General features: G+C 33.6%; 1 protein-coding gene across 1 annotated transcript; it reads right to left on the bottom strand.

The window, feature by feature from the left end:
- Positions 1-13339: 13339 nt before the first annotated feature.
- LOC125812151 (GTP-binding protein OBGC, chloroplastic) lies at positions 13340-24770 on the bottom strand. Its single transcript, XM_049491636.1, has 7 exons — positions 23559-24770; positions 23016-23289; positions 20476-20761; positions 14633-14792; positions 14170-14278; positions 13608-13833; positions 13340-13498 (listed from the first exon to the last, which is right to left on the bottom strand). The coding sequence occupies exons 1-6, from the start codon at positions 24680-24682 to the stop codon at positions 13756-13758; spliced, it is 2031 nt and encodes a 676-aa protein (XP_049347593.1). The 5' UTR covers positions 24683-24770; the 3' UTR covers positions 13340-13498; positions 13608-13755.
- Positions 24771-25486: the final 716 nt, after the last annotated feature.

The raw sequence follows: 25486 nt of genomic DNA, 5'->3' as shown, positions 1-25486 counted from the left end.
CAACCTACATGAAAAATTGTCTGAGATGTACACGTTCTACATGACATATCACGTGTGTCTATTTGTACAATTTTATGATCCTAATTTAAATGCCTAGTTATACACATCCAAATTGAAAAAACATAAATATTAATTAAAACCAAATTAATTTAAAAATGCACTTATGCATCATATATCTACAAATTTCAAACCGAGAAGACCATATATGTCAGCCACATCCATTGCCAAAATACTATACTATAACAACAATCTCTTGAACCACTTATTTCTTTATTTCTCGCAACTTTAGATAAATAATGCTATTAAATATCTCGTATACATTTCGACACCTCTTCTAGATAAAATATTATTTCTTATTAACTTTGGAATTATATAAACATAAAGTTTAATTTTTGAAAAATCAATGAATAAATTCATATTTAACATTTGAAAAGGATGAATAGTTGGTCAAGGAACATATGAAAAGATGTGAACCACTTGGGGTTTAATTAGATAAACAGTGATCATAAGTTGAAATTTCATAAATTGAGGGGTTTATGTTTTTGGATATTATTCTTGAAAAACAATTAATAATAATAAGTGGGGGCCTCCCTTTTGAAATTTTAATTGAGCTTCTATACTGACAAAGGAAACTTATACATGTGTAGGAGTCAGATTAGAATTTTGCACATTCTTCAAAAAATTGCACACACTTTTGGTGTAGCAATATAAAGTAGTAGTATACTATATAGTATAATAAAATAGTTAAATAAAATTAGGGTCATCCGGAATTTAGGGATAAAGATTATTATTATGATATGACATTCTAAGCCAAGGACTTGAGAACATGAGACCTTGGACTTTGACGGGATACGATTTTTTTGCTATCTTTGACCAACCACATAGAGCTTTACATCAACATGGCTCCAATTACAACTTAATGCTCTCATCAAATTTCTATCCTCAAATATTACTTTCTCAATTTTAATTTATTTGTCTTCTATTTTCTTTTTTATCTATATGACATGTTTTAAGATAAAATTAAAAGATATTTTGATACACTCGACAATATCTTTTACTTAAGATCACAAAATTCTTAACTTTTCTTTACTTTCTTAAATATAGAATGACTTGGGAGACCCCACCTATCCACACACACACATGTGTGCGGGTGTATTACTATATAAGAAGAGGGAATAACTATTCACCACAAGTCAACATGTGTTCTAATAAGAAGAGGGAATAACCAATATATTTATAAAAAGAAATGACATATAAAATAAAATGGAGAGAGTATTGGTTTTTGAAAATGGAAAAGGACAAAACACATATAAAATTAAAAGACATATAAAAAAAAGTTGGTTTAACTCTCAAACATAAAAAGTAACATATGTTATTAAAAACTTTAATAAAAAGTACTATAATTTACAATAACTAATAACTTAAAATATCTACAAGACAACAAAAAAAAAGACTAATTTTTGTACTGCTTGTGTCACATAAATTAGGATTGGGATGATTTTAAAATTTTAACTTTGGTTATACATTATAAAATAGCCAAAAAATTGAATGATATAATTTTTTTTAAGATAACCGAATGAATCGTCCTATCGATAACCCTAATGTTACTTCTACTCTGTTTATTTTTACTTAAATTTACAAAGATATGCTTCATTTCTACCCTCAATCTTATCGCTACATTTATTTGCTATTTAAAATTGAAATTAAAAAGACAAATGACAAATAAGTTTCTATATTAGCTCACTTATGAGCAAAATATATTATAACAATCTTTACTAATTTTATAACAATACATAAACTATACTCCCTCCGTCCCATATTAGATGGGCACTTCCGACTTTACACGGTGATTAAGAAATCATTAATAAATTGGAAGACTTCACCATTTTGTCCTTTGTTAAATCAATGCACATTGAAATGAGTTACAAAAAATACACATACAATATAGGAATGGTCATATTAATTGTAGGGGTAAAATGGAAAAGAATTAATTAATTTTATCCTAATTTAATAAGTGCTCAAATAATATGAAAAAAATATTTTTAGTAAGAATCTCATCTAATATGGGACGGAGAGAGTATTAGTTTTTGAAAATGGAAAAGGACAAAACACATATGAAATTAAAAGACATAAAAAAAAGTTGGTTTAACTCTCAAACATAAAAAGTAACATATGTTATTAAAAACTTTAATAAAAAGTACTATAATTTACAATAAATAATAACTTAAAATATCTACAAGACAACAAAAAAAAAGACTAATTTTTGTACTGCTTGTGTCACATAAATTAGGATTGGGATGATTTTAAAATTTTAATTTTGGTTATACATTATAAAATAGCCGAAAAATTGAATGATATAATTTTTTTAAAAATAACTGAATGAATCGTCCTATCGATAACCCTAATGTTACTTCTACTCTGTTTATTTTTACTTAAATTTACAAAGATATGCTTCATTTCTACCCTCAATCTTATCGCTACATTTATTTGCTATTTAAAATTGAAATTAAAAAGACAAATGACAAATAAGTTTCTATATTAGCTCACTTATGAGCAAAATATATTATAACAATCTTTACTAATTTTATAACAATACATAAACTATACTCCCTCCGTCCCATATTAGATGGGCACTTCCGACTTTACACGGTGATTAAGAAATCATTAATAAATTGGAAGACTTCACCATTTTGTCCTTTGTTAAATCAATGCACATTGAAATGAGTTACAAAAAATACACATACAATATAGGAATGGTCATATTAATTGTAGGGGTAAAATGGAAAAGAATTAATTAATTTTATCCTAATTTAATAAGTGCTCAAATAATATGAAAAAAATATTTTTAGTAAGAATCTCATCTAATATGGGACGGAGAGAGTATTAGTTTTTGAAAATGGAAAAGGACAAAACACATATGAAATTAAAAGACATAAAAAAAGTTGGTTTAACTCTCAAACATAAAAAGTAACATATGTTATTAAAAACTTTAATAAAAAGTACTATAATTTACAATAAATAATAACTTAAAATATCTACAAGACAACAAAAAAAAAGACTAATTTTTGTACTGCTTGTGTCACATAAATTAGGATTGGGATGATTTTAAAATTTTAATTTTGGTTATACATTATAAAATAGCCGAAAAATTGAATGATATAATTTTTTTAAAAATAACTGAATGAATCGTCCTATCGATAACCCTAATGTTACTTCTACTCTGTTTATTTTTACTTAAATTTACAAAGATATGCTTCATTTCTACCCTCAATCTTATCGCTACATTTATTTGCTATTTAAAATTGAAATTAAAAAGACAAATGACAAATAAGTTTCTATATTAGCTCACTTATGAGCAAAATATATTATAACAATCTTACTAATTTTATAACAATACATAAACTATACTCCCTCCGTCCCATAATAGATGGGCACTTCCAACTTTACACGGTGATTAAGAAATCATTAATACATTGGAAGACTTCACCATTTTGCCCTTTGTTTATATCAATGCACATTGAAATGAGTTACAAAAAATACACATACAATATAGGAATGGTCATATTAATTGTAGGGATAAAATGGAAAAGAATTAATTAATTCTATCCTAATTTAATAAGTGCTCAAATAATATGAAAAAAATATTTTTAGTAAGATTCTCATCTAATATGAGACAGAGAGAGTAACAATATAACTTTATTAATGTTGGGCCCGAGCAGCGCCCGGACTTTCTTTACTAGTATATATATATATGGGTTCAACTGCCCTTCCTTTGGAGAATGGAGTTAGGGAGTGAGGAGATAGAAAAAAAATTCATACCTTAAACCTATAGCTATCAATTGTTCGCACATTTGCTTTTAACTATAGCTTTTAACTATTTTCTTCTTTGGTCTCCTATTTTCTTCTTTGGTCTATAGACATGGTTTAAGATAAGATTAAAAGATATTTTGATACACTCTACAATATCTTTAATTTAGATCACAAAATTCTTAACTCTTCTTTACTTTCTTAAATATAGGATGACTTGGGAGACCCCACCTACCCACACATACGTGCACACACGCGCGCACGTATATATATATGAGTTCAACTGCCCTTCCTTCGAAGAATGGAGTCAGGGAGTGAGGACTAAGGAGACAGAAAAAAATTTCATACCTTAAACCTATAGCTATTAATAGTTCGCACATTTGGTTTTGTCAACACTGATAAGCGAAGAGCTCAAGGTTAGGCAAGACAGTCTAAGAGGCTATGAAATAGTTGCCTCAAAATAAGGGGTTATATATGATTTTACATTTATAAACAACTTTACAGATTTTGTTTATGAATCTTTGAAAATTTATTTTCATTTCCATGAAATCGTGGAGAAGACATGTCCAATCCAATGAATTTTGATCCCTTATCTCTCGGCACGAGAGGAAACCAACAGTCGTGTTATCATACATGATAGCTGAGAAAAAAGCTATGTAACTATGTGTGGAGCCTTTTATACCTTAAACCTATAGCTATCAACAGTCTACACCTTTGGTTTTGTCAACACTGAGAAGCAAAGAATTCAAGGTCAGGCAAGACATTCTAAGAGGCTAATAGTTGCCTCAAAATAAGGGGTTACATATTATTTTACATTTATAGACAACTTTACAGATTAGTTTATGAGTCTTTGAGAATTTATTTTCATTTCCCTGAAATCGTGGAGAAGACAAATTCAGTCCAATGAATTTCAATCCCTTATCTCCCTGTTCAAAAGGGCACCAACAGTCATGTTATCATACAGGATAGCTGAGATAAAAGCTATGTTACTTTTATATATATAAAGTAATCAGTTTACAATAAATATAGCATAATTTTTTTCACATAAAAAATATCCCTAAAGCAACAAAAAAATGTGAGGTTTAGCCATGCTAGAACCGTGGCTAGATGGGAGAAAAACCGTAGGTAAGATGCTTGTTTTTTTATATCTCAAGGTATTTCTCACATTATAAAATGAAAACAACGGTGATGGAGCAAATTTCTAACTCTTCCATACAAAGGACAAAAAAATCTCAACAAAATAATTGTATGTATAATGTACCGGTATTATATAAATAGTAATTTAATATATCAATATTGTATAAATAGTGTATAATCATGTATATATGATGTATATCTATGCATAAAATATATACATATATACATATGCATTGTATATACAATACATTATTTCCTTATTTCTATTTCACTTTGGAGGGAATTAAGAATTTCCAATACTTAGTAGTCCTTTCAGTAGTTTTGCTGCCATTCATGCTCTATCCCTTATTGATTTTAAAGATTGTAATGATAGAATCTTCCGCCTTTTTGATGAGCTTTTGCCTTTTCATTTCATTCTTAAAGAAACGATGAAAAAGAAAAAGTCGCATGAAAAAAGAAAAAGAAGGGCAAAGAGTGATGTAGAAGAAACATGTGACTATTATTTTATTTTTTTATTTTTTTTTGGGGGGAGGGGGGGGGGGGGAATTAGGGCTGAATGACCATTTTAGATAGTTTAAATAAATTGGACTAAAAAGATGGTAAGTAAATCTTATGGGCTAACATTTTTCCTATTTTAAACCCCTCTTATCATTGAACGAGCTTATATGTCATTAATATTACTGAATTGAAAATGGGTAATTGCACGCGTTTAAACAATATTTTACACTAAAATATTAATTTTCTTAAAAGTAATAATTTAATTATAAGAAAAAACCTATCTTCTTCTTCAACCATCCCTTCGCCGCCCCCAACCCCTTCTCCAACCCTCTCTCCTCTTCTTCTTCTTCTAATCCACCCACCATCAGGGGCGGATCCATATACACTTTTTCGGGTGCTCGAATATTCATTACACTCGACATAAAATTGTTTATCTATACATAGTAATTTCTTTAATATCTGATTATATTAAATGTTCAGCATTCAATTAACAAATTTCTTAACGGGTGCTCTAGTTCAAAAGCTAGTTTGAAAGTTGTGTCTTTTGGGATGTCAAGGGTTCAATTCAATTCTCATTGATAACAATTATTTACACATTTTCTTCTCTTTTTTATTTTTGTTTTTGGTATACTTAACTTTTAGTCTTAATTTCTTTTACGTTTTATGAATTTCTCGTAACATGAAAAAACTTAAAAGTCATATTCAATTACTTTTCTTATTTTTTCTTGTGAAATTTTCGCTATCTTGTTAAGAAATCCTTCAAGTTTTGTTTTTTGTTTTTTTTGTAATGATAGTATTAATCTTATTTTGTTCTCATTAATATTTTAAGTATCGCGTTAAAATATTTATGCACTTAACTTATACTATGTATTTATAATAATTTTATATCAAAAGAAGTGAACACCCACAAGTTGAAAATTCTGAATCTGTCACTGGACCTATACGAGGGTACTATGGTCTTAACAACCATAACAATGAGATAGGTCGTTACAATACTAAATAGAATGTATTGCATTAGTTACAAATAAGTTTAAAAATGTACCAAATAAGATACTAGTAATAAACAAAGTTAATGTATGCATTATTTTTTCAAATACAGTCTACCAAACGACCCTAACCGTAAATACTCGAGATATTTAAAATTATAAAGTCAACTAGGACATGAAATTTAAACTTTTTTTATTAGGGGAGATTTTGTGAATTAATTGGACATTGATATTTGCAGGTTTTGTCTCAAGAATGGAAGCAAGTAGAATTCCTAGAAAGTTGTCTAAGTAGCTCATCACTGTCAAATCCTATATCTGCAATAACTCTATTATTGTATTAATAATTTTTATGTACTTCCTTATTTACTTGCTAGACAATAAAGTAATTAACAGTAAGTATTAATACAAAAAATCAAGAAATAAATACGTAAGATTATGACATTTCATTGCAAAATAGTAGTGTACTTCTTTTCAGAAACCTAATAATCTCTTGCAGTCGTAAATAAGAGGATTTTTTTTTCACAATTGAATCCAATTCTCTTAACGTAAAATGTTACGTCTTTTAAAGACCTAATTGATTTTTTTATTGTTAGATATTTATCTCATTCTCAATTGAATAGTGTTATGCATTAAATTACGACAATTAAGGAGTAAGGACAATAATTATGAGAATCCGGAGCTAAAAAGGCAAAAATAATTGTCAAAAATTTTAAAAGGGCACATCATATATTTTTAAAACGAAAAGGGCAAAATCGCTACTGCCGAAGCGATTTCTCTTTGACACATATTAACGCCGCTTGCAATTTTTCTCACAAAAATCGCTGGCACAACAACAATTATTTAACTCCAATTTTTTTCCTCCAACTAATATCGCTGCTATTCCAACGTTTTCATAGAAAAGAAATTAATTTTTTTTCATGAAATTGCTGCTTTGGCAGCTTTTCTATAAAAAAAAATAAAATTGAAATCGCAGTGTTTTCTCTTAAATTTTTATTTTTTTTAAAAAAAGGTCGCTAGCATTTTTCTTTAATTTTTTAAATTTTTTTTGAAAGCGTTTTTCGTAAAAAATAAATAAATAACAAACATAAATTTTATATTTTAACAACGATATATTATTATATTAGTAACAAGACAGAAAATTACATAAAGAAATTTCAAGACAGAAAAATACATAAATTAAAAACGATATATTTTCAATACAATTTTATTTTTTATTTTTAAAATAAAAAAATTAAGAAAAACGCTGCCAGGGCAGCGATTTCTAAGATTTTTTTTTTAATGAAAACGCTGCCATAGCAGCGATATTAGAGGGAGAAAAAAAAATCAACTAAATAATCGTTGCTGTCCCAGCGATTTTTGTGAAAAAAAAATGGAAAACAAGTTTTGCACAAAATCGCTGTCAGGGCAGCGATTTTTATTTTTAACGGGGCAAACGGCATCAATATGTGTTAGTGGTAAATCACTTCGACAGTACTGATTTTGCCTTTTTAGTTTTAAATAAATATGATATGCCCTTTTGGAATTTTTGGCAATTTTTTTTTGCCCTTTTGACTCCGGACTCATAATTATGATAATTTGTCTATCAAAAATTACTTTATGTAACTATTTTAGACGATATCGTCCCATGATACTATTTATTTTTCTATGTGCACTCTACATTCTTTTAAAAATCGTGGGCAAACTACTACACAATACTCTTTGTAATACCGTCTAAAAATCTTCATAAAATAATGAAAACAATTGCATGATATTAGATTTAAGGCATGATATATATATATTTGTATTTAATTTCTGGTGTTCTGCTCGTGGAATAGAAAAAGGTTTAATTTATTGCATCAACAAAGTGAGGAAGGACCATGGGGTTCTCTTAATATACGTATACATATATGGGGATGCAACTAGCAAGGATCGGAATGGGCGGATTTCATGTCAAATTCTTGATCTATTCGTTTTGGCCTTAGAGAATTAAGCTTTTTGAGAGCATCACACTGCGATTAAATGGAGGATTTCAATGATGAGGAGAAAAATCTAGTTCTTTTTTCCTTGTTAGAAGAATAGATATCTTATTGAACGTGATTACATAAGAATTTTTTCTTAGAGGAGATTGATAGTCTGGTTTGAAGAGCTTTATTTGCCTTTAACTAATTGGGCTCAACTGTTATCGACAATATGCCTTCAAACTTTGAATTTACATAAGTAGACACTTAAATTTATATAAAGTTGAATAAACAGATACATGTAGCCTATGTGACAATTTGTGTATGTGATGTCCTATGTGTATTATAACACGTAAAACATATATGTCCATTTCAACTTTACATAAATTTAAGTGTTAATTATCAATTCAGAAAATTTAAGCGAAGATTTGAATAATAAGTTTAGCACAAAATAATATTGCACATTTTTTGTGAATGTTCAATGTGGATCATCATATATATCTCTTATTCACACGAACATATGAAGATGATCAATGAAAATTTTTTATTAGTCGTATCTCACTAATATTACCTTATAGCCGATATTTGTTGTGTATTTTTTTTGTCATCTAACCAGGTGTATTTTGCACGCGTATTCCACTTAATCTGTTTAGATGTCATATGAATATGTAGAGAACAACTACATTTTATTTTTTAAAACTATTTTTGTATATTAACTTTTATTTTATAAGTTATAACATAATAGATGACGTTCTTTTTGTTGACTCTCATATTTAACTTTTCGATTGACTATGTACATAAATAAAAAACAGTTATCTGACTGTCTATAGTTAAGGTTTATAGATTTAAATAGGAAAAAGGAAGATCTTAAAGGAAGATACGAGGAACAATGAACCGGATTCTATGACCAATCCAAATCACGTCAGTTTATTTTTTCTAGTATCGTAATCAAGCATTTTTCCCATGTAAGCTTAGTACGGTCATGAACAGTTACACGTGGACACTGTTGCCATGTCATTCAGTGGGTCCCATACTATGTTACACGTGTCAAGAAATGAATGGTCAGAAAAACAGGTATAAAGTTATTATAAGGACAAGGTTGAATGATGAATGAGTACATACGTGTGAATATCATATAGGCTATGCTTTTATATAAAATAAATAAATAGGGTTTCCCTTACTTTAAACAGTAGAAATAAAATGAAAAAACACTCGGTTTGGTAGTCAAAAGATACTCACGTAACTATTAGATTGTGGTCGTGAAAATTGTGAAATTTGAAAAAAAAAAAAATTGTATATTTTTAACCCAAGTGTAAAATATAAAACTAATATATTAATTTACATTGAGTTAAATCAATTTAAAGATATTTTTAACGAAGTGTGAAATTGTATATTTTGGGTTAAATTGATTTTCTGCAAAAAGGCCTCACCCAATCTTACACCTAATATGTAGCTTTTAAATCTTTTTAGCTATTAATGTGAGACTTTATTCGCACACTCAATAATCTCCCCCCTCAAAAATTTTACATGGCTCATCACCATGATCCACGAGTCAATTTTGAGATTCACTATGTGATATCATCATCGTCTGAGTATATATGGCAGCTGACGCCTGCAACTAGCTAGCTTCTTTTTGTATGTGAGCTTCTCTAAGCTTGCAACATCGAGCCCCGTCCTTTCATCTGCCTTAGCCATACTCCTCCCGTTGGACCTGATCTTTGATATTAGTTGTTGGGTTCAGTTAATTCAAAAATATTCTTAACAAGGTGTGATATCATCCCATTTTGGGCCAAGCCTATATAATTTTTGGACAAATTACTTAACGACACTCCTTTACTTACCTTAATATCCATTTATCCCTACTTATTTCAAAATTTTCAAAAATTCCTTATTTACCTATGTATCCCGTGCATAACGCTATGTATCCCGCTATGTGGAATGTATCAAACGCTATGTATCCCGTGCACAACGCTATGTATCCCGCATGTATCCCGTGCACAACGCTATGTATCCCGCTATGTGGAATGTATCAAACCTAATATATCCCGTGCACAACGCTATGTATTCCGTTATGTGGAATGTATCAAACCTAATGTATCCCGTGCACAACACTATGTATCCCGCAAACATCATTTTTAAGGGATTTTTGGTAAATAGAAAACTATAAGGGCTCGTTTGGTGTGAGGTATAGTAACAAATAGTCCCGGGATTAAATTATAGTACCGCTTATTTTGTTGTTTGGTTGGCAAGTTCGGGATAACTTATCCCGGGATTAATAATTAGTACCGGGATAAGTTATCCCTCTCCTTGGGTGGTATAGTAATCCCGGGATAACTTATCCCGGGATAAAATAGGTAAATGACAAAAATGTCTCTTTCAACCCTTTTGTTATATCACTTTTTACATTAATGAAGGGCATTTTTGTAAACAAATAAATTGTTCTTAAAATTTATTATTTTGAATACAACAAACCAAAACACTCAATAAAAAATAATCCCAACACAACTTATCCCATCATAACTAATCCCAACATAACTTATCCCAACATAACTTATCCCATCATAACTCATTTTCAAACCAAACGACCCCTAAGGGATAGGGTGTTATTTAGTACTTATAATATGTGGTTCCTATAATTTATACATAATTTTTTCCAAAAGGCCTCACATTGTTAAGAAAGAGAAATTCTACACTTTATATATAGCTTCCCAATCTTTTATTAATAGTAAAAATTACATATAAGATTTTGTTCGCGCATAGCATAATAATTTTATATGATGATAGATTCACCCATGTCCTTGTTTCATTGTTGGTCTCAACTCTAATCAATTCACCCTTGGGATTATTTCATACCCTGACATACTTTGTAAGTTTGTATGTTTCATTTCTCTAAATTCATAGTGAAATTTATAAGTTCGGACGAACCAACTAGCTTTTTCATAAAGGCTGTAATTGTATTAGAAAATTAAGTAAATATATATATATATTAATTTGTGAGAACAAAAATGATTGACAGTTCAGTAGTAAGTAAAGGCAGTGAAATTTTTTTTTTCACACTAGTGTTGCAATATTTTTCTCGTCTGTCTTAAAATTTAGAACCCCTAACTCCTAACTCTGATTTCGCTTCTGTCAACATTGCAACATATATACTAGTGAAAACAATTATTGAGTATAGGAAACCTAGGAAGGAGAGGATAGAGAAAGGAAAGTGAAATTCGGAGTGAGATTAAAACCTTATTTGTTGACGCTTAACGAAAATTTTAATTTTAATTATTTAAATTTCAGTTACTAAGTAAAAATTATTTTAAGTAATGAATCTTAGTTATTCATATCTTTAATATATATCTTAATTATTAAGTGCATCTTTTTGTTATTGTTTTACAACCCTTTAACAAGTCTAAATAATTAAGATATATAACAAAGTTGCAACATCATTAAAATGTCTATTAAAAAATATTGACAAGTATTACGATTCACCACTACTTGGCTACTCCATTCGATTTCATCAATAACCATCATCATCCACCATTATTAACTACCACCACCTACTACTCAATCACATCCATCATCCTCAATCACAACCACCATAGTCAATTGTTACTACCACTAGACATCCTTTACGATCATGATCACCACCAACTATCATTACCAGAACACTACCAATAATTACCAGCAGTCATCACAATATATCGTCAACCAACACCATTTTTTATTATTATTATTACTATTACTATTAGTTATTACTACCTTCCGCCACCACAACTACCACCATCTAAACTCTTTGATTTTTTTTCCGAACACTATATTATTCTCCGGTACTTAAACAAGCATGTGTCCTCTAAGGGGTCGTTTGGTAGAGTGTATAAGAACAATGCAAAATAGGGTGCATTAGTAATGTTTGCATTAGTAGTGCTTGCATTAGTAATGCTTGTATTAGTTATGCAAGCATTATTTCTTATACACTGTTTGGTTGGATGTATTAAAAATAACAAATCTTGCATGATTTCTATTTAAAAATATATGTTTACAAAAATATCCTTCACACTTTATTTATTTATACACTTCCTTTGCAACAAAGTTCTTTGCTAAAACATTAAAAAAAATTCTTTGCTAAAATATCATTAACTCTTCTTCTTTTTTTCAAAAATAATATTAAATAGTTGTATTATTTGAGTAAAAAAATAATTGTGAAAAGCTGGCAAAGAATTTTTTTATCAAATTTATCACCACAATAGTAAATTTTTTTATTATACTATGTTGAAATTAGATTGTTTTTTTAAAAAAAATGATACTTGAGATGCCATAAAGTCTATTAAGACACCAACAAATTAAAAGACATTGAAAAACAAATAAAAATAAAAAGAAAAACATATGACAAGAAAGAAAATGAAAAGAGGAGAAAATGTTAGGAAATATTTTAAAAAGGCTTTGAGGGTAGTTTTGTAATTATTTAATCTAATGCAAGTGTTAAAATGCTATGTATTACTAATACCTAGAATTACTTGGTATTAGTAATACACAACTTAATACACAATAGAGTGTATAACTAATGCAAGGCAAGAAAAAATGTACCAAACAAGGTACTACTAATACACACCTAATGCATGCATTATATTTCCTAATACACTACCAAACGACTCCTAACATTGTAGAAAGTGTATCTAACGTAATAATTATAATACAAAGTTATAAGATCCATAATCCTCTAGTAATGATGGAAGAGTCAACATTAGAAGAGAAACTTCTTCGAAAAAATTACAACTATTATCTACTTACTTATATATGTCCATTTGGAACTTTTAAGTGTAACCACAACAACTACGTCTCGGTCCCAAATAATTAGGGATTGACGGTTATATGGCCACACTGACCATAACCATGTTTCTAAATGTATAAAGATAAAATATCACATAACTCCACTGTCACTGTCATAAATTAACTACTGGGAGAGTGATACACATCATTGCACCAGAAAGCAGAAGCTGCATTAATATGGCATGAACCAAAGATGTTGGGAGATCGTACCATATCTTCCAGCTCAATTCCTCTTGCAGCTCTGTAAGGTGTTTTGATCGAAAATGCTCTGCTAAATTGGAGGCGTGATTATATTATTTGAAACTTGAGAGCACGAACCTACGCAGAAAGCAAGCATAAGTTTATAACAATCCTAAATTTATAATTCACATTAGCACAAAGGAAACGATTATTTAAGCAATATCTTGAACAAAATTATACTACTTACATGTGTCTTTTCCGTAGTGCAGATGTATAATATAATCAGATTTTCAGCAGCTCTAGTTTAAGAGCTGGGAAATGTGCCACAAACAAGGATGTTTAGTCTTTTGTACGATTACTTGATTAGCAGCATATTCTTAAGATCAACCATGAACTTATCGACTTGGTTCTGAAGACCACTTCCTCCTACTTATAGAGCCTGCACTATCATAATCATGCCACTCCAACTCCATCTGGCAAAGAATGATGCAAAACTCAGTCATATTATCCCCGACACTTGCACACATATAGCAAAAACTGAAAATTATGCTGCTGAAGAGAGAGTATCGCAAGAATTCCTTTTCACTCAACTATGGTAACATATCACTGAAGATATCAAGAGCTTTTTACTATGACATGCTACACAAAGCTAAATGTAGTAATGGTAAGCTTTGAATAGACGAACTTAAGTAAAAGAATAAGAAGCTATCAGCAAATAAGTTCAATGCAAATTACGGGAAAAGATGCAATTATGCACTCTAGAGGCTAAGATAAGCTAGGAATAAGGAAGCAATGAAGCATAGGCATACATCTCCAACAACGACGGTGTCACCCTCTTTCACGCCAAGCTTGAGCAGAGATTTATTCACACCACATGCTTCCAAAACATGTTGAAATCTTCTGTCTGAGTCCATATATCTGCACAGAGAACAAGATTCCATTTTAATGAACTCAATGTAATTTTCATAAGCTCGAGGATATCAAACAAACTTGATTTAAAACAGGTCCTTGAAGCAAAGAAATGGACGGGACCAGACTTCAGAAATCCCTATCATCTATCAACATAAAATCTCCAAACACCTAAATTTAGGATGATACATGAGACCACTAGAAAAAGTTCAACTCAAACTTGAAAATGTTGACTAGCTACAACCAAAACTTGTTTCCATAGGAATGCTAATCCAAAGAGAAATAGAAGGAAAAGTCCCTTGATAAAAGGCAATACACAAGAATGTAAAAGAAGACAGGATCAGAGAACAGAGAGATCCATACCGCCAGTTTGTCATTTGGACGAAACGTTGCAGACCTAATCCTTGAACATACCAAGTTTTGGAAGAACTATCATGGGAGATCTCAAACTCATTTATGGGAGCATTTCGCTGCTTTTTCACCATGTCAGCAACATAGTTCAAGTTTACTGGGTCCCTTCTCACTGTACAAGAAATTAAAACCAATACAATCAAAGAACTGAGCACTATTAACCCCTCCAACCTCTTTCTAAATTTGACATGCAATTTACAGCAATAAATGAAACTTGGTGCTGAAAATACACAGTAGAAAATCTCCTCGCGGAAACCATCACATTCGTCCTCTTATTTATTTTATTTCTTGATAAACACTCTTGTTTTATTTCCTTTAAAAAAAAATCTAGGAGTTTACCCAGATAGAAGTAGGCAGAAAGCACTCTCATTTCATGTCACATTCACAAAGAAAGAAGCAAGTCCTAGCAAATCTATTGAAGCAATCCTTGATGACCGGTACACAACTTGATTACTCCCTTTACGAGGAAAAGGAAAGGTAAACAAAGAAGAAAAACAAACAACAAGGAACAAGGGTGCAAGTTGCCTTACCACATCCCCCTTCCCCTCCCCATTGAAAAAACAAAATAAAGGAAGAAAAAAAACACTTCATTCAAAATTTAATTACTCCATCCATACTACTTTTTTTTAATGATATCGTGGTGTCCGGACCAATTTGTGCGCACCCGAATAATTCTACAGGGTACTTGTTACCTCCCACCAACACTGGTACTGGGTAACTATGTCCATCAAATTCAAGGCATAGATAGATGTGAAGAAATCACCTAGTGTTTTTGCCTTTGTTGGGATTTAAACCTGACCACTAGGACACACCCTTGGGTGCTACTCCATATGTTCTATTCTGGTAGTCCACTTTTTCATTAAACTCAAGCAATGAGAGAAAAACGAACATATGAATTGTTTATCATTTCTTGAGAAACATGGATCCCATTTTTGACATTTGCAAGGTAAAAAGGTAGATAGAGGATAAAGTATTGAGAAAAGTAAAAGTGGGGACATTGAAACTTCTGTCTATTTAAAATGGCAGCGCATGGGATGAATTTAAAATTCACTGAACCTGTTATCATTGAAGGGTAGAAAGTGGCTCAAATTCAACAGAGTGAAATAGCAGAGGAGACCCTCAAGTGGAAGCAAGCTATCATACTATATGTCGTAGGAGCATCTCCTTCCATTGGTGCTATTAACAGGTTCATTGCTACCAACTGGAACTTTGCTTCAAAACCTACAATATATTACCACAATGATGGGTACTTTGTGGTACGTTTTAACAGCATCGAGGACAAGGAAACAGTTCTTTGTTCGGGCCCTTATACCATGAACAGAAAACCCATCATAATTCATGAATGGAATGCTGACTTTAAGTTTGGGGGAGGAAGTACTTCGTATGATTCCACTATGGATGCGACTTCCTAATTTACCTATGAATTGTTGGGGAAACCTGACCTTGAGTCGAATCGGAAGTGTTTTGGGTCGTCCCATCTATGCGGATGAATGCACCACTAGTATCGAAAGGATTTCTTATGCCCGGATCCTCGTGGAGATGGATGTAACTAGAACCTTACCTACTATGATCAAAGTTCAAGACCCCGAGGGGCAGCTATTTTATCAAGAGGTAGAATACGACGGGAAGCCTAGCTACTGTCTTAAGTGTCTGAAGATAGGACATATATGCCAGGATCCACTCGAGGAAAAACAAACTCAACAAGTTGATCGAGGGAAGCTGTTAAGCCAAAAGGTGCAAAAACAATGTGGCATCCCAAGGCACATATACAACAGGCCCCTTCTCAGAATCAGGGTGCTTCATCAGGCAGCACTAATGAGATTAACGAGTGTACGTCTGAGCTGGGTGTTCCAGGACAGAATCTAACACCTGATGCAAAATCTACCCAAGCTACTGGAGGAAACCAAGGCACAAGCTGGCAAACAACTAAAAACACCTTCTCCGCTAATAGAGTGCGGAAGGATGAGGCTATAGGAACAGCTAATGTCTTTAGCCCTTTGGCTGCTGTAGTCAACATGGAGCTGATGTCCAAAGAGAATGCAGAAGATTCTGGGCAATTTAGGAAAGGAGGTACAGTTCCAACCAATCTTCCTACTCTAGCTAGATGAAAGTTGTTACATGGAACGTCAGGGGTTTTAATAAAGTTTATAAGCATAAGGAGCTAATAAAGTTTCTACAAGTGAATAAAGTTGACATGATAGCGATATTGGAACATAGAGTATCGAGAAAATGTGCTGAGAAGATAATAACAAAAATAGCTCCTGGATGGGGAGCACTGTGTAACTATCAAACGGGAAAAGGTAGAGTATGGTTACTATGGAATCCTACTGTGTGTGACTTCTCTGAAATTCTTATTAATGAACAGTATATCCATGGTTCGGTGAACATCTATGACACAAACAAAAGTTTCTATTTTACATCGGTGTGGGTTGCATACCATTCAAGATAGGAAAGAATTGTGGCACGACTTACTGGGTATATCAAATTCAATGACAAGCCCCTGGTTGATCATGGGGGACTTCAATGCCATCTTGCATATTGAAGATAGAGTTGTAGGCTCTACTGTTCAAGCTAATGAAATTAGTGACTTTGCAGAGTTCATGCAAACCGTCTGTATGATGGAACTCAAAGCAGTGGGAAGAAATTTTACTTGGACCAACAACCATGTTTTTAGTAGGATCGACAAAGGGCTAGTAAACACTGCTTGGATCCAAATGTGGCCCTGCCTTGAGGTGATTGTTATGGAGCCAGAATTCTCAGACCACTCTCCTTTGAGTATATCACTGTATGAAAGACAAAATAAAGGGGCTAAATCTTTCAAGTTTTTTAACTGTTTGGCTCAACACCCTGATTTTTAAAATTTGGCACAACACACTGATTTTAAAAATTTAGTTCAACAGGAATGGTCCAAAGGTGCCACAGCTAGTACTTTGGCAATGGTCTCGAAAAAGCTGACTTTTCTAAAGCAAGAATTGAAGCACCTAAATAAAAAAGAGTTCCAAGGTATCAGCAATGGGTTTACAGAACTCCGAGGAAAACTGAAAGTCTTGCAAAACCAAATGGGGCAGATAACTGAGCATTAGAGGTTGTATGAAGAAGAGAAGCTACTCAAACTAGAACTTGAAAAATGGTATAGAGTTGAGGAGAGCGCTATGAAACAAAAAGCCAGAATTGATTGGCTTAAACCTGGGGACTCTAATACAGCATTCTTTCATGCATGCATGAGGAATAGAATAGCGCAAAATCATATCAAAAACATAACAACAGTTGATGGTAAATTGCTTCAGAGAGATGAAGATGTCCAGGCTGAAATTATTGATTTCTATAAGCAGCTCCTAGGGTCAGCTTCCACCCAGCTTCCTAGCATCAGAAACGATATTATGCAGAAAGGACGAGTGCTTAGCAGACAACAACAACTACAACTAGTGGCCCACGTGATGAAGAAGTAGAGGATGCTATAAAAGATATCGATGGCAGTAAAGCTCCCAGTAATGATGGGTATAATGCAGTTTTTTTATAAAAATTCCTGGGACATCATAGGAGATAGTGTGGCACGGGCTGTACAGGATTTCTTTAGAACGAATAGCATGCATAAGCCAGTGAACTGTACCTTAGTAACACTGATTCCCAATGTCAAACACCCTACTACCATCAGAGGATACAGGCCAATCTCGTGTTGCGATGTTTTATACAAGATGATCTCTAAAGTAATCACTAAGAGACTAAGTGTAGTCATCAATGACCTTATAGATGGTAGCCAGTCTGCATTTATTCCTGGTAGACTCATATCAGATGACATTTTAAGTCATGAACTGAAAGGGTACTCAAGAAAAGGCATCTCACCACGATGCATGATGAAGGTGGACCTTCAAAAGGTCTATGACTCACTTGAATGGGTGTATCTGGAGCAAATCTTAATCAATCTACAGTTTCCTGATAGGTTTGTCAAGTGGATTATGACTTGTATCTCACTAGTTACATACTCTATAATGATTAATGGTGTACCCACTCCCCCATTTGCAGCCAAGAAGGTGACCCCATGTCACCTTACTTGTTTGTTTTAGCTATGGAATATCTCAATAGGCCTCTAAAAACGTTACAACACGAACATAAATTTAAATATCACCCTAAGTGTGCTAAATTGAAGATTATACAGCTTAGCTTTGCATATGGTCTACTTTTATTTAGCAGAAAGGATTTTCAATCAGTTCAGGTACTATTCCAGTGTTCCAGTCAATTCTCCCTTGCCTCTGGACTCCATGCCAATATGCAACAGTGCTCCATCTATTTCGGAGGGGTCACTCAGGAGACGCAGGATCAGATTATCGCCCTTCTCGGTATGCCTAAAGGAGAATTGCCTATAAGATACCTAGGTGTTCCCCTGAGCACTAAAAGATTATCTATTGTGCAATGTCAACCATTGTTGGACAAAATACTAGGGAAAATGACCTCTTGGACATCAAAGTTTCTTTCTTATGCAGGGAGGCTGCAGCTCTTAAAGTCTGTACTTTTCTCCATACAGATCTACTGGTCAGAACTGTTTCTATTGCCCAAAAAGATCATGACTACTTATGGACTAGTGGAGTAGATATATATGAAAAGGCACTTATTGCTTGGGATAAATTGTGCCTACCAAAGGTTGCAGGAGGGCTAAACATACTGAATTTGCAAGTCTGAAACAAAGCAACATTATGCAAACTGTTATGGAACCTGTGTAGAAAGAAGGATGTATTATGGATTCAATGGGTCCACATTTACTATGGCAAGACGGGAACTTTGTGGGGTGCTAGGCCTAAACAGGCATGTTGGATAATTCAGAAGATATTGAAGGCTCAGAAGCACATTGAGGAGACAGGTATGTGTGAAAGTGATATGTTGAATATACACAAATTCTCAATCAAGATGATGTACCAAAAGATGATAGGGGACCACCCTAGTGTCACCTGGAAAAGAATCATATGCAATAATCCTGGCCTCCCAAAGTGGTTGTTCATATTATATCTTTCTATTCATGGGAGGCTATACACTAAAGACAGGTTGATAAAGTGGGGTATGCAAATTTGCCTCCTATGCCCTCTCGGTGAAACTGAAGTGGAAACCATAGAGCACATTTTTTTCAAGTGTTCTGTGTCCTCATGTGTATGGAGGAGAGTGCTTAACTGGCAAGGTATCAGTCAACAAGTCATGAGTTGGACTGAAGAAATCCAATGGTGTGAAAATGAATGCAAAGGCAAAGGCAATATTGTTACCATCTTTAGAATGACACTAGCAGCCTCTGTATATGAATTGTGGCTTGATTACAGAGTCTTTCAAAGCTCAAGAAGAAATGAGGAAGTCATTGTGAAGAAGATTGTCCAAGAGGTATTTTTCCAAGCAAACATGCATGTGACGCTAGCTATACACTTGAATAGTTTAAATTTTTATCTGGTCTAGGAGAGTATGTGATTAGGAGCACTACAGTATGCATAGAACTTTCTGGGCCTGTCCAGTTAGTTGTCTATAGGCTTGTTCATTGTTTGTTTTTTTTCATTTGAGCTGTACACTGTCACTTTTGGTAATAAAACATGGTTAGTTACCAAAAAAAAATGTGCTACTATAAATTGGACACACTTTAGGACAACCAAAAAAGGGTAGGACAAATTTTGATAGGAATATTTATTTAGCTAGAACAAGCATTTTTTCAATTTTATTGCACTTGTCAAAACAAATTAACTGAACATCAATGGTATTTTAGCATAGTCATGTCCACAGGTAACATCTAAACAAATCATAATACAGACATAAGAATTGCTTACCTTCTTCTTTAGAAGCTTCTCTTCTACGAACGAGCTCATAAGCAGCACAAATAACATCATGTGTACCCTCTCTTTTCACTGCACTCATGCAAAAAGGTTCAATTCCACGAGATCTCAGACTGTCCCTGAATGTCTTCCAATTCTCATAGGCATCTGGAAGGTCCATTTTGTTGTAAACCACTAAATAAGGTTTTTCAGCAAGTTCAGGACTAAACATTTCCAATTCAAGACGAACAGCTTCATATTCATATTCTGGTTGTGGAGATGAACCATCAACCACATGCACCTTTCTCCAAATAAAAATTCCAGCAATTGGTCAAAACTATTAGCTCAATCTCGGAATAATCAGAAAGCGTAAAGAAAGGCTATACACCAGTGCAAAATAATTGGGACTTTTAAGTAAACTATAAAATATATGGATGCACAGAGTACATAGAAACTACTAAAAGATACTCATGTCAACAGGAAAAGGAAATAGCACAGTGATTCCATGTTGTGGAACTCAGAAAGGAAAGGGATAGCTAAATATGAACACCACTATTTTTTTCTCTTTAAAATATGAAAAGGCCAAACACATATGCGGACTCCTAAACTTGTCCGAACATTTCATTTTGACACCTAAACTAAAGGTTGTATTATTGAACATGTATTATTGAACACTTGACCTAGCGTGAAAAAGGCCCTAATTTTTCTTTTTAAGAAAATTCTCTCCCCCTGTCACCCCCTCCTCCGCCGTCCATCACCACCCTTGCCACCATCCCTGTCACCACCCACCATTCCCCTTCCCCTTCTTTATTCTTCTTCTCTTCCACCATTTTATTAGACAGATCAGGCCACTATTTTCCTCCAAAATCTGGCAAGTTTTTTCAACAGATTCTGGTCTCCTCCTATTACTTCTTCTACATCATTTTTTTCCAGTGGATAAAACCACAGTTTTTTCACTCCAAAATCCAGCCATACTTCTCAACAGATTTCACCATTTTTAGACTACCTTCAGACTATGACACAATGTGAGGAAGTCAAGGACATTCGACAGAGAAGACGAAACTTCAATTCTGTCATCCAAATTCACAGAGAGCTGTGATATTTGGATCCAAATTCATAGAACCCGAATGGGTTTTCATGGATCAAATTGAAGCAACCCTTGCATACTGAGAGTTGGGAGAAAAAGGAAGCTTTAAAGAAATCCAATGAAGTGGGAAAGAACAATACCGGATTATTGAAGATGAGGAAAAAATGGAAGGGAAAGGGAATTGTGATTGGTTTTAGCAGCAATTGGTTTAGGTGACCAGAAGATAAAATTTTTGCTTTCACCGAAAGTTTTTTTTGACCAGTCAATGTGTTTTTAGACATAATGCGAGAGATAGGACTAGAAATGAAGATATCTGGGAGAAGGTGAGGGTGGCTTTGGTGGAGGACACGATGCAAGAAGCAAGACTGAGATGGTTCGGACATGTGAAAGGGAGATGCATGGATGCCCCAGTGTGGAGGTGTGAGATGTTGGCTATGGACGGTTTCAGGAGATATAGAGGTAGACCAAAGAAGTATCAAGAAGAGGTAATTAGACATTTGATGGTGCAGTTTCAGCTTACCAAAACCACGACCTTTGATAGGATCTGGAGTAAACGGATTAGGATAGAAGGTAAGTAATTAGCAACATGTTGTCTTGTTGCCCGTTCATATTAATAGTCATAGTATTGCACATGTAGTTTCTTGTCCTTCGATTTTTATTACTATCTGTTGATTCCTTGTACCTGAATATCATATTGTTTTAGTGTAGTTTTTGTTATTTTACTATCTGTTGTTTTTGTTATTAGCTAATGTTTCTTGTACTTTCGTTACTTCTTTCGCTGGACTCCTTTGGACTGTTTTTTCTTGAGCCGAGGGTCTACCGGAAACAACCTCTCTACCTCTAAGGTAGGGGCAAGGTCTGTGTACACTCTACCCTCCCTAGATCCCACTTTGTAGGATTACATTAGGTATGTTGTTATTGATCTTTTTTCTCAATTGTCGCGTCATAATTTAATTGTTTTATTTCCATGTAAGTAGGCACATTTTTTGACAACATAAAGTGTTCAATAGGCATAAACCCTTGTTTAGGTGTCTAAATGAAAATTTCAGACAAGCTTAACCAGACATCTATGTATTCAGCCATATAAAAACCACCAAGCTAACACAAACTTGAAACAAGAAAACAACAGAGAGTAAATCAAACTACAGTTTGCAATTATAGGGGTGCGGCACTTCCCGGACCCTGAGTGAATGCAGGATGTTTCGTGGACTGGGCTGTCCTTTACAGTTTGCAATCTGTTTAACCTTTCAAATATATATTTTTAGATTAAAAGCTCTCCCAGTTACACTTCATCACGAATTAGCTATAACATAGCAAGCATATTCAAATACATGCAAACTATATAGGGATATGACAATTAGCCAAAATCTTATCTGGTTCAACAACCAACTATAGTTCTATTTATGCAGAATTGGAACAAATTCAACTTATTTATGCAAAGAAAGATCACTTTAGACAAAGATTGTACCAGGACTGAACATCTTTCTGAGTGCCGAAGAAACTCATGGCCTAAACCAAAACCTCGGTGTGCCCCTTCGAGTAGACCAGGCAGATCAGCAACGACCACAGTAGCATCATAATCAAATGAAACTACGCCTAAATTTGGGAGCAAAGTGGTAAAGGGGTAATTCGCAATAGCTGGCTGAGCAGCACTTATAACACTGAGAAATGTACTTTTCCCTGCATTTGGCGCTCCGACTATACCAACATCAGCAACCAACTTGAGCTCCAAGTCTAACCACCTGGTCAATAGGACTATTACTTGCAAGATACATAAAGAATGGAACGTGAAAGAAATCTGACCAGGATATAGTCCTAGCTTAATTAGGATTCGAAATTAAGGATGACAACTTAATAGACACAGCACAAATGAGAGGTTTCGATCATTTTTCCTAGTCACGACATTCTAATACCATGCTGCAATATAGTTAAATGATGAATGAACACGAAAGATGCAACAAAAAATTACGAAGTGTAAAGAGCAGAAACGATACTCATTGGAGATACTCACATCTCCGGACCTTCTTCTCCATTCTCCGCAATCTTGGGCACCCTATTCAACCCTGTCTTAAAAGATGCGTTCCCTCTCCCACCTCTTCCACCAGGCAATAGCAATGCCTTCTGTCCTGGATGCAACAACTCGAGAAGTACATTCCCTTGAATTCCACCCTCTCCGGCCTCCCTAATGACAGTACCTGGTGGCACCTTTACCACTACATCCTCGCCTTTTGCCCCAAATTGCTTCTTTCCATGACCATGCCCTCCTCTCCCAGCTTTAATATGCACACTCTGCCTAAATGGCAACAATGAATTCATCGACCCATCTACCTCCACATACACATTCCCTCCCCTCCCTCCATCACCACCAGATGGTCCACCCAATGGTACAAACTTCTCCCTCCTAAATGCCACCACCCCATTCCCTCCATCCCCTGCTTTTACATATATTTTTGCCCTATCGAAACACCTCATTACTGCTGGAACCCCTTTCTCCTTCTCCTTTATATCGCTCCCTTCCCCTTCAAACACATCACCGCCCTCAAAAACCCCACTTGTAGAACCTTCCATTTCAATGCCCACATCATCATCATCATCATCATCATCTTCATCAAACTCATCGTTAACTTCATACAGCTCAAATTTCCCACTACCCTCAAACACCCTACTTCCAGTACCTTCCATTTCACCATCCACATCATCATTTTCATCAAAATCATCCTCGCTCTCATCCTCAAAATCATCATCAACCTCGTACAACTCAAATTTTCCATAATCAAACCTAACATTCTCTACATTCTCATCATCCAACTCTTGCTTAGGATTCTTAGCTGGGGTGGGAATAGTTAACTCAGAGAGGGTTATTTCAGTTGAATCTTGGAGGGATGGAAGAAAAAAGTCATCTTTTGGGGGTAGACGAGTGAAGGTAGTGGCAGTATCACCGGCAGCGGTGGTAATTGGCGATGGTGGCCTAAACTCGCCGGATTTCCGTTGAGGGGGGTTGGGTTTTTGACTTCTTCTGTTTGTGTTTGTAGACAGGCGCTTTGGGTTGGTTCTATTGCGACTGCTATTGGGTCGAGCTTGACAGCGAAGAGAGACAGAGAAGGTTGATGTAGTTGTGAACAAAGAGAAAGCCATGGCTATGGCTGCCAGAGCTCAACAAATTATCCGTTTGGGCGGGTGTTTCACAAATCCATATATTTTCTTCAGATAATTCCTGAAAAGGGAATTACAACTTTTCTATTGTTTAATGACAGAATATTAAAAACACCAACGTGGCTAGAAATATTAGTTTCATTTCCGAATTATTAACCATCTTAAGAAATAAAAATACTCTCTAGATTAACTGAATTTAAATGTTTCTCCGATCTACTAAATGACATAACAAGTGCTCTCAAACTCTTTTAAGAGCTTGAGACTCATAATAAAAAATCAAGAAAAGTATTAAAAATATCTCTAAACCTTATGTGACATATTTCAAATTTGGAGATTCAATCAAGTCTATATTTGACCATAAATTTTTCATATAGCTTTTAAATATTTTGAATTGTCAAAATTAATATATTTAATAAATATCCACAATATTGTGCAAGTATAACAACATCGAATTTTTTTAACAAAAGCACCTTATTTTTTGAAAATCAATCAATAAATATATGATATAAAACAAAGTAAGATTTCTAGAGTTAATTCCAAAATCGAAAAGAAAAATAAAGTTTGTTCTAAAGTCAATTATTTTTAGAACTCTAAAATTTAAACATAATTTTGAACATATGTAGGTGGATTTTATTTCGAAAATTTTGAAAATTCAATTATTATTGTTTGTTTTAAATATACGTATTTTCTATAAATGATTGTAATGATACTTTTGTTGTAAAGGCATGCTAACACTCAACAAATTTGGAGTTAAGTGAAGAGACATACCATTTTTCGTGTGAATAT

This window comes from Solanum verrucosum, unplaced genomic scaffold (genome assembly GCF_900185275.1).
Source record: "Solanum verrucosum unplaced genomic scaffold, falcon-dt-bn FXZP01000115.1, whole genome shotgun sequence".
In the NCBI taxonomy this organism is placed as follows: Eukaryota; Viridiplantae; Streptophyta; class Magnoliopsida; order Solanales; family Solanaceae; genus Solanum; species Solanum verrucosum.
The sequence above is the reverse complement of the archived record's forward strand: the minus strand, read 5'-3'. Positions and strand labels throughout refer to the sequence as shown.

Bases quoted from the DNA above. Each gene is read 5' to 3' on its own strand.
- LOC125812151 (XM_049491636.1), bottom strand. From the start codon at position 24,682: ATGGCTTTCTCTTTGTTCACAACTACATCAACCTTCTCTGTCTCTCTT. The intron at 20,762-23,015 runs GTACAATCTTTG...ATTTGGAGAAAG, and splicing joins CAGAAAGATGTTCAGTCCTG to GTGCATGTGGTTGATGGTTC. The intron at 14,793-20,475 runs GTAAGCAATTCT...TTTCTTGTACAG, and splicing joins AGAAGCTTCTAAAGAAGAAG to TGAGAAGGGACCCAGTAAAC.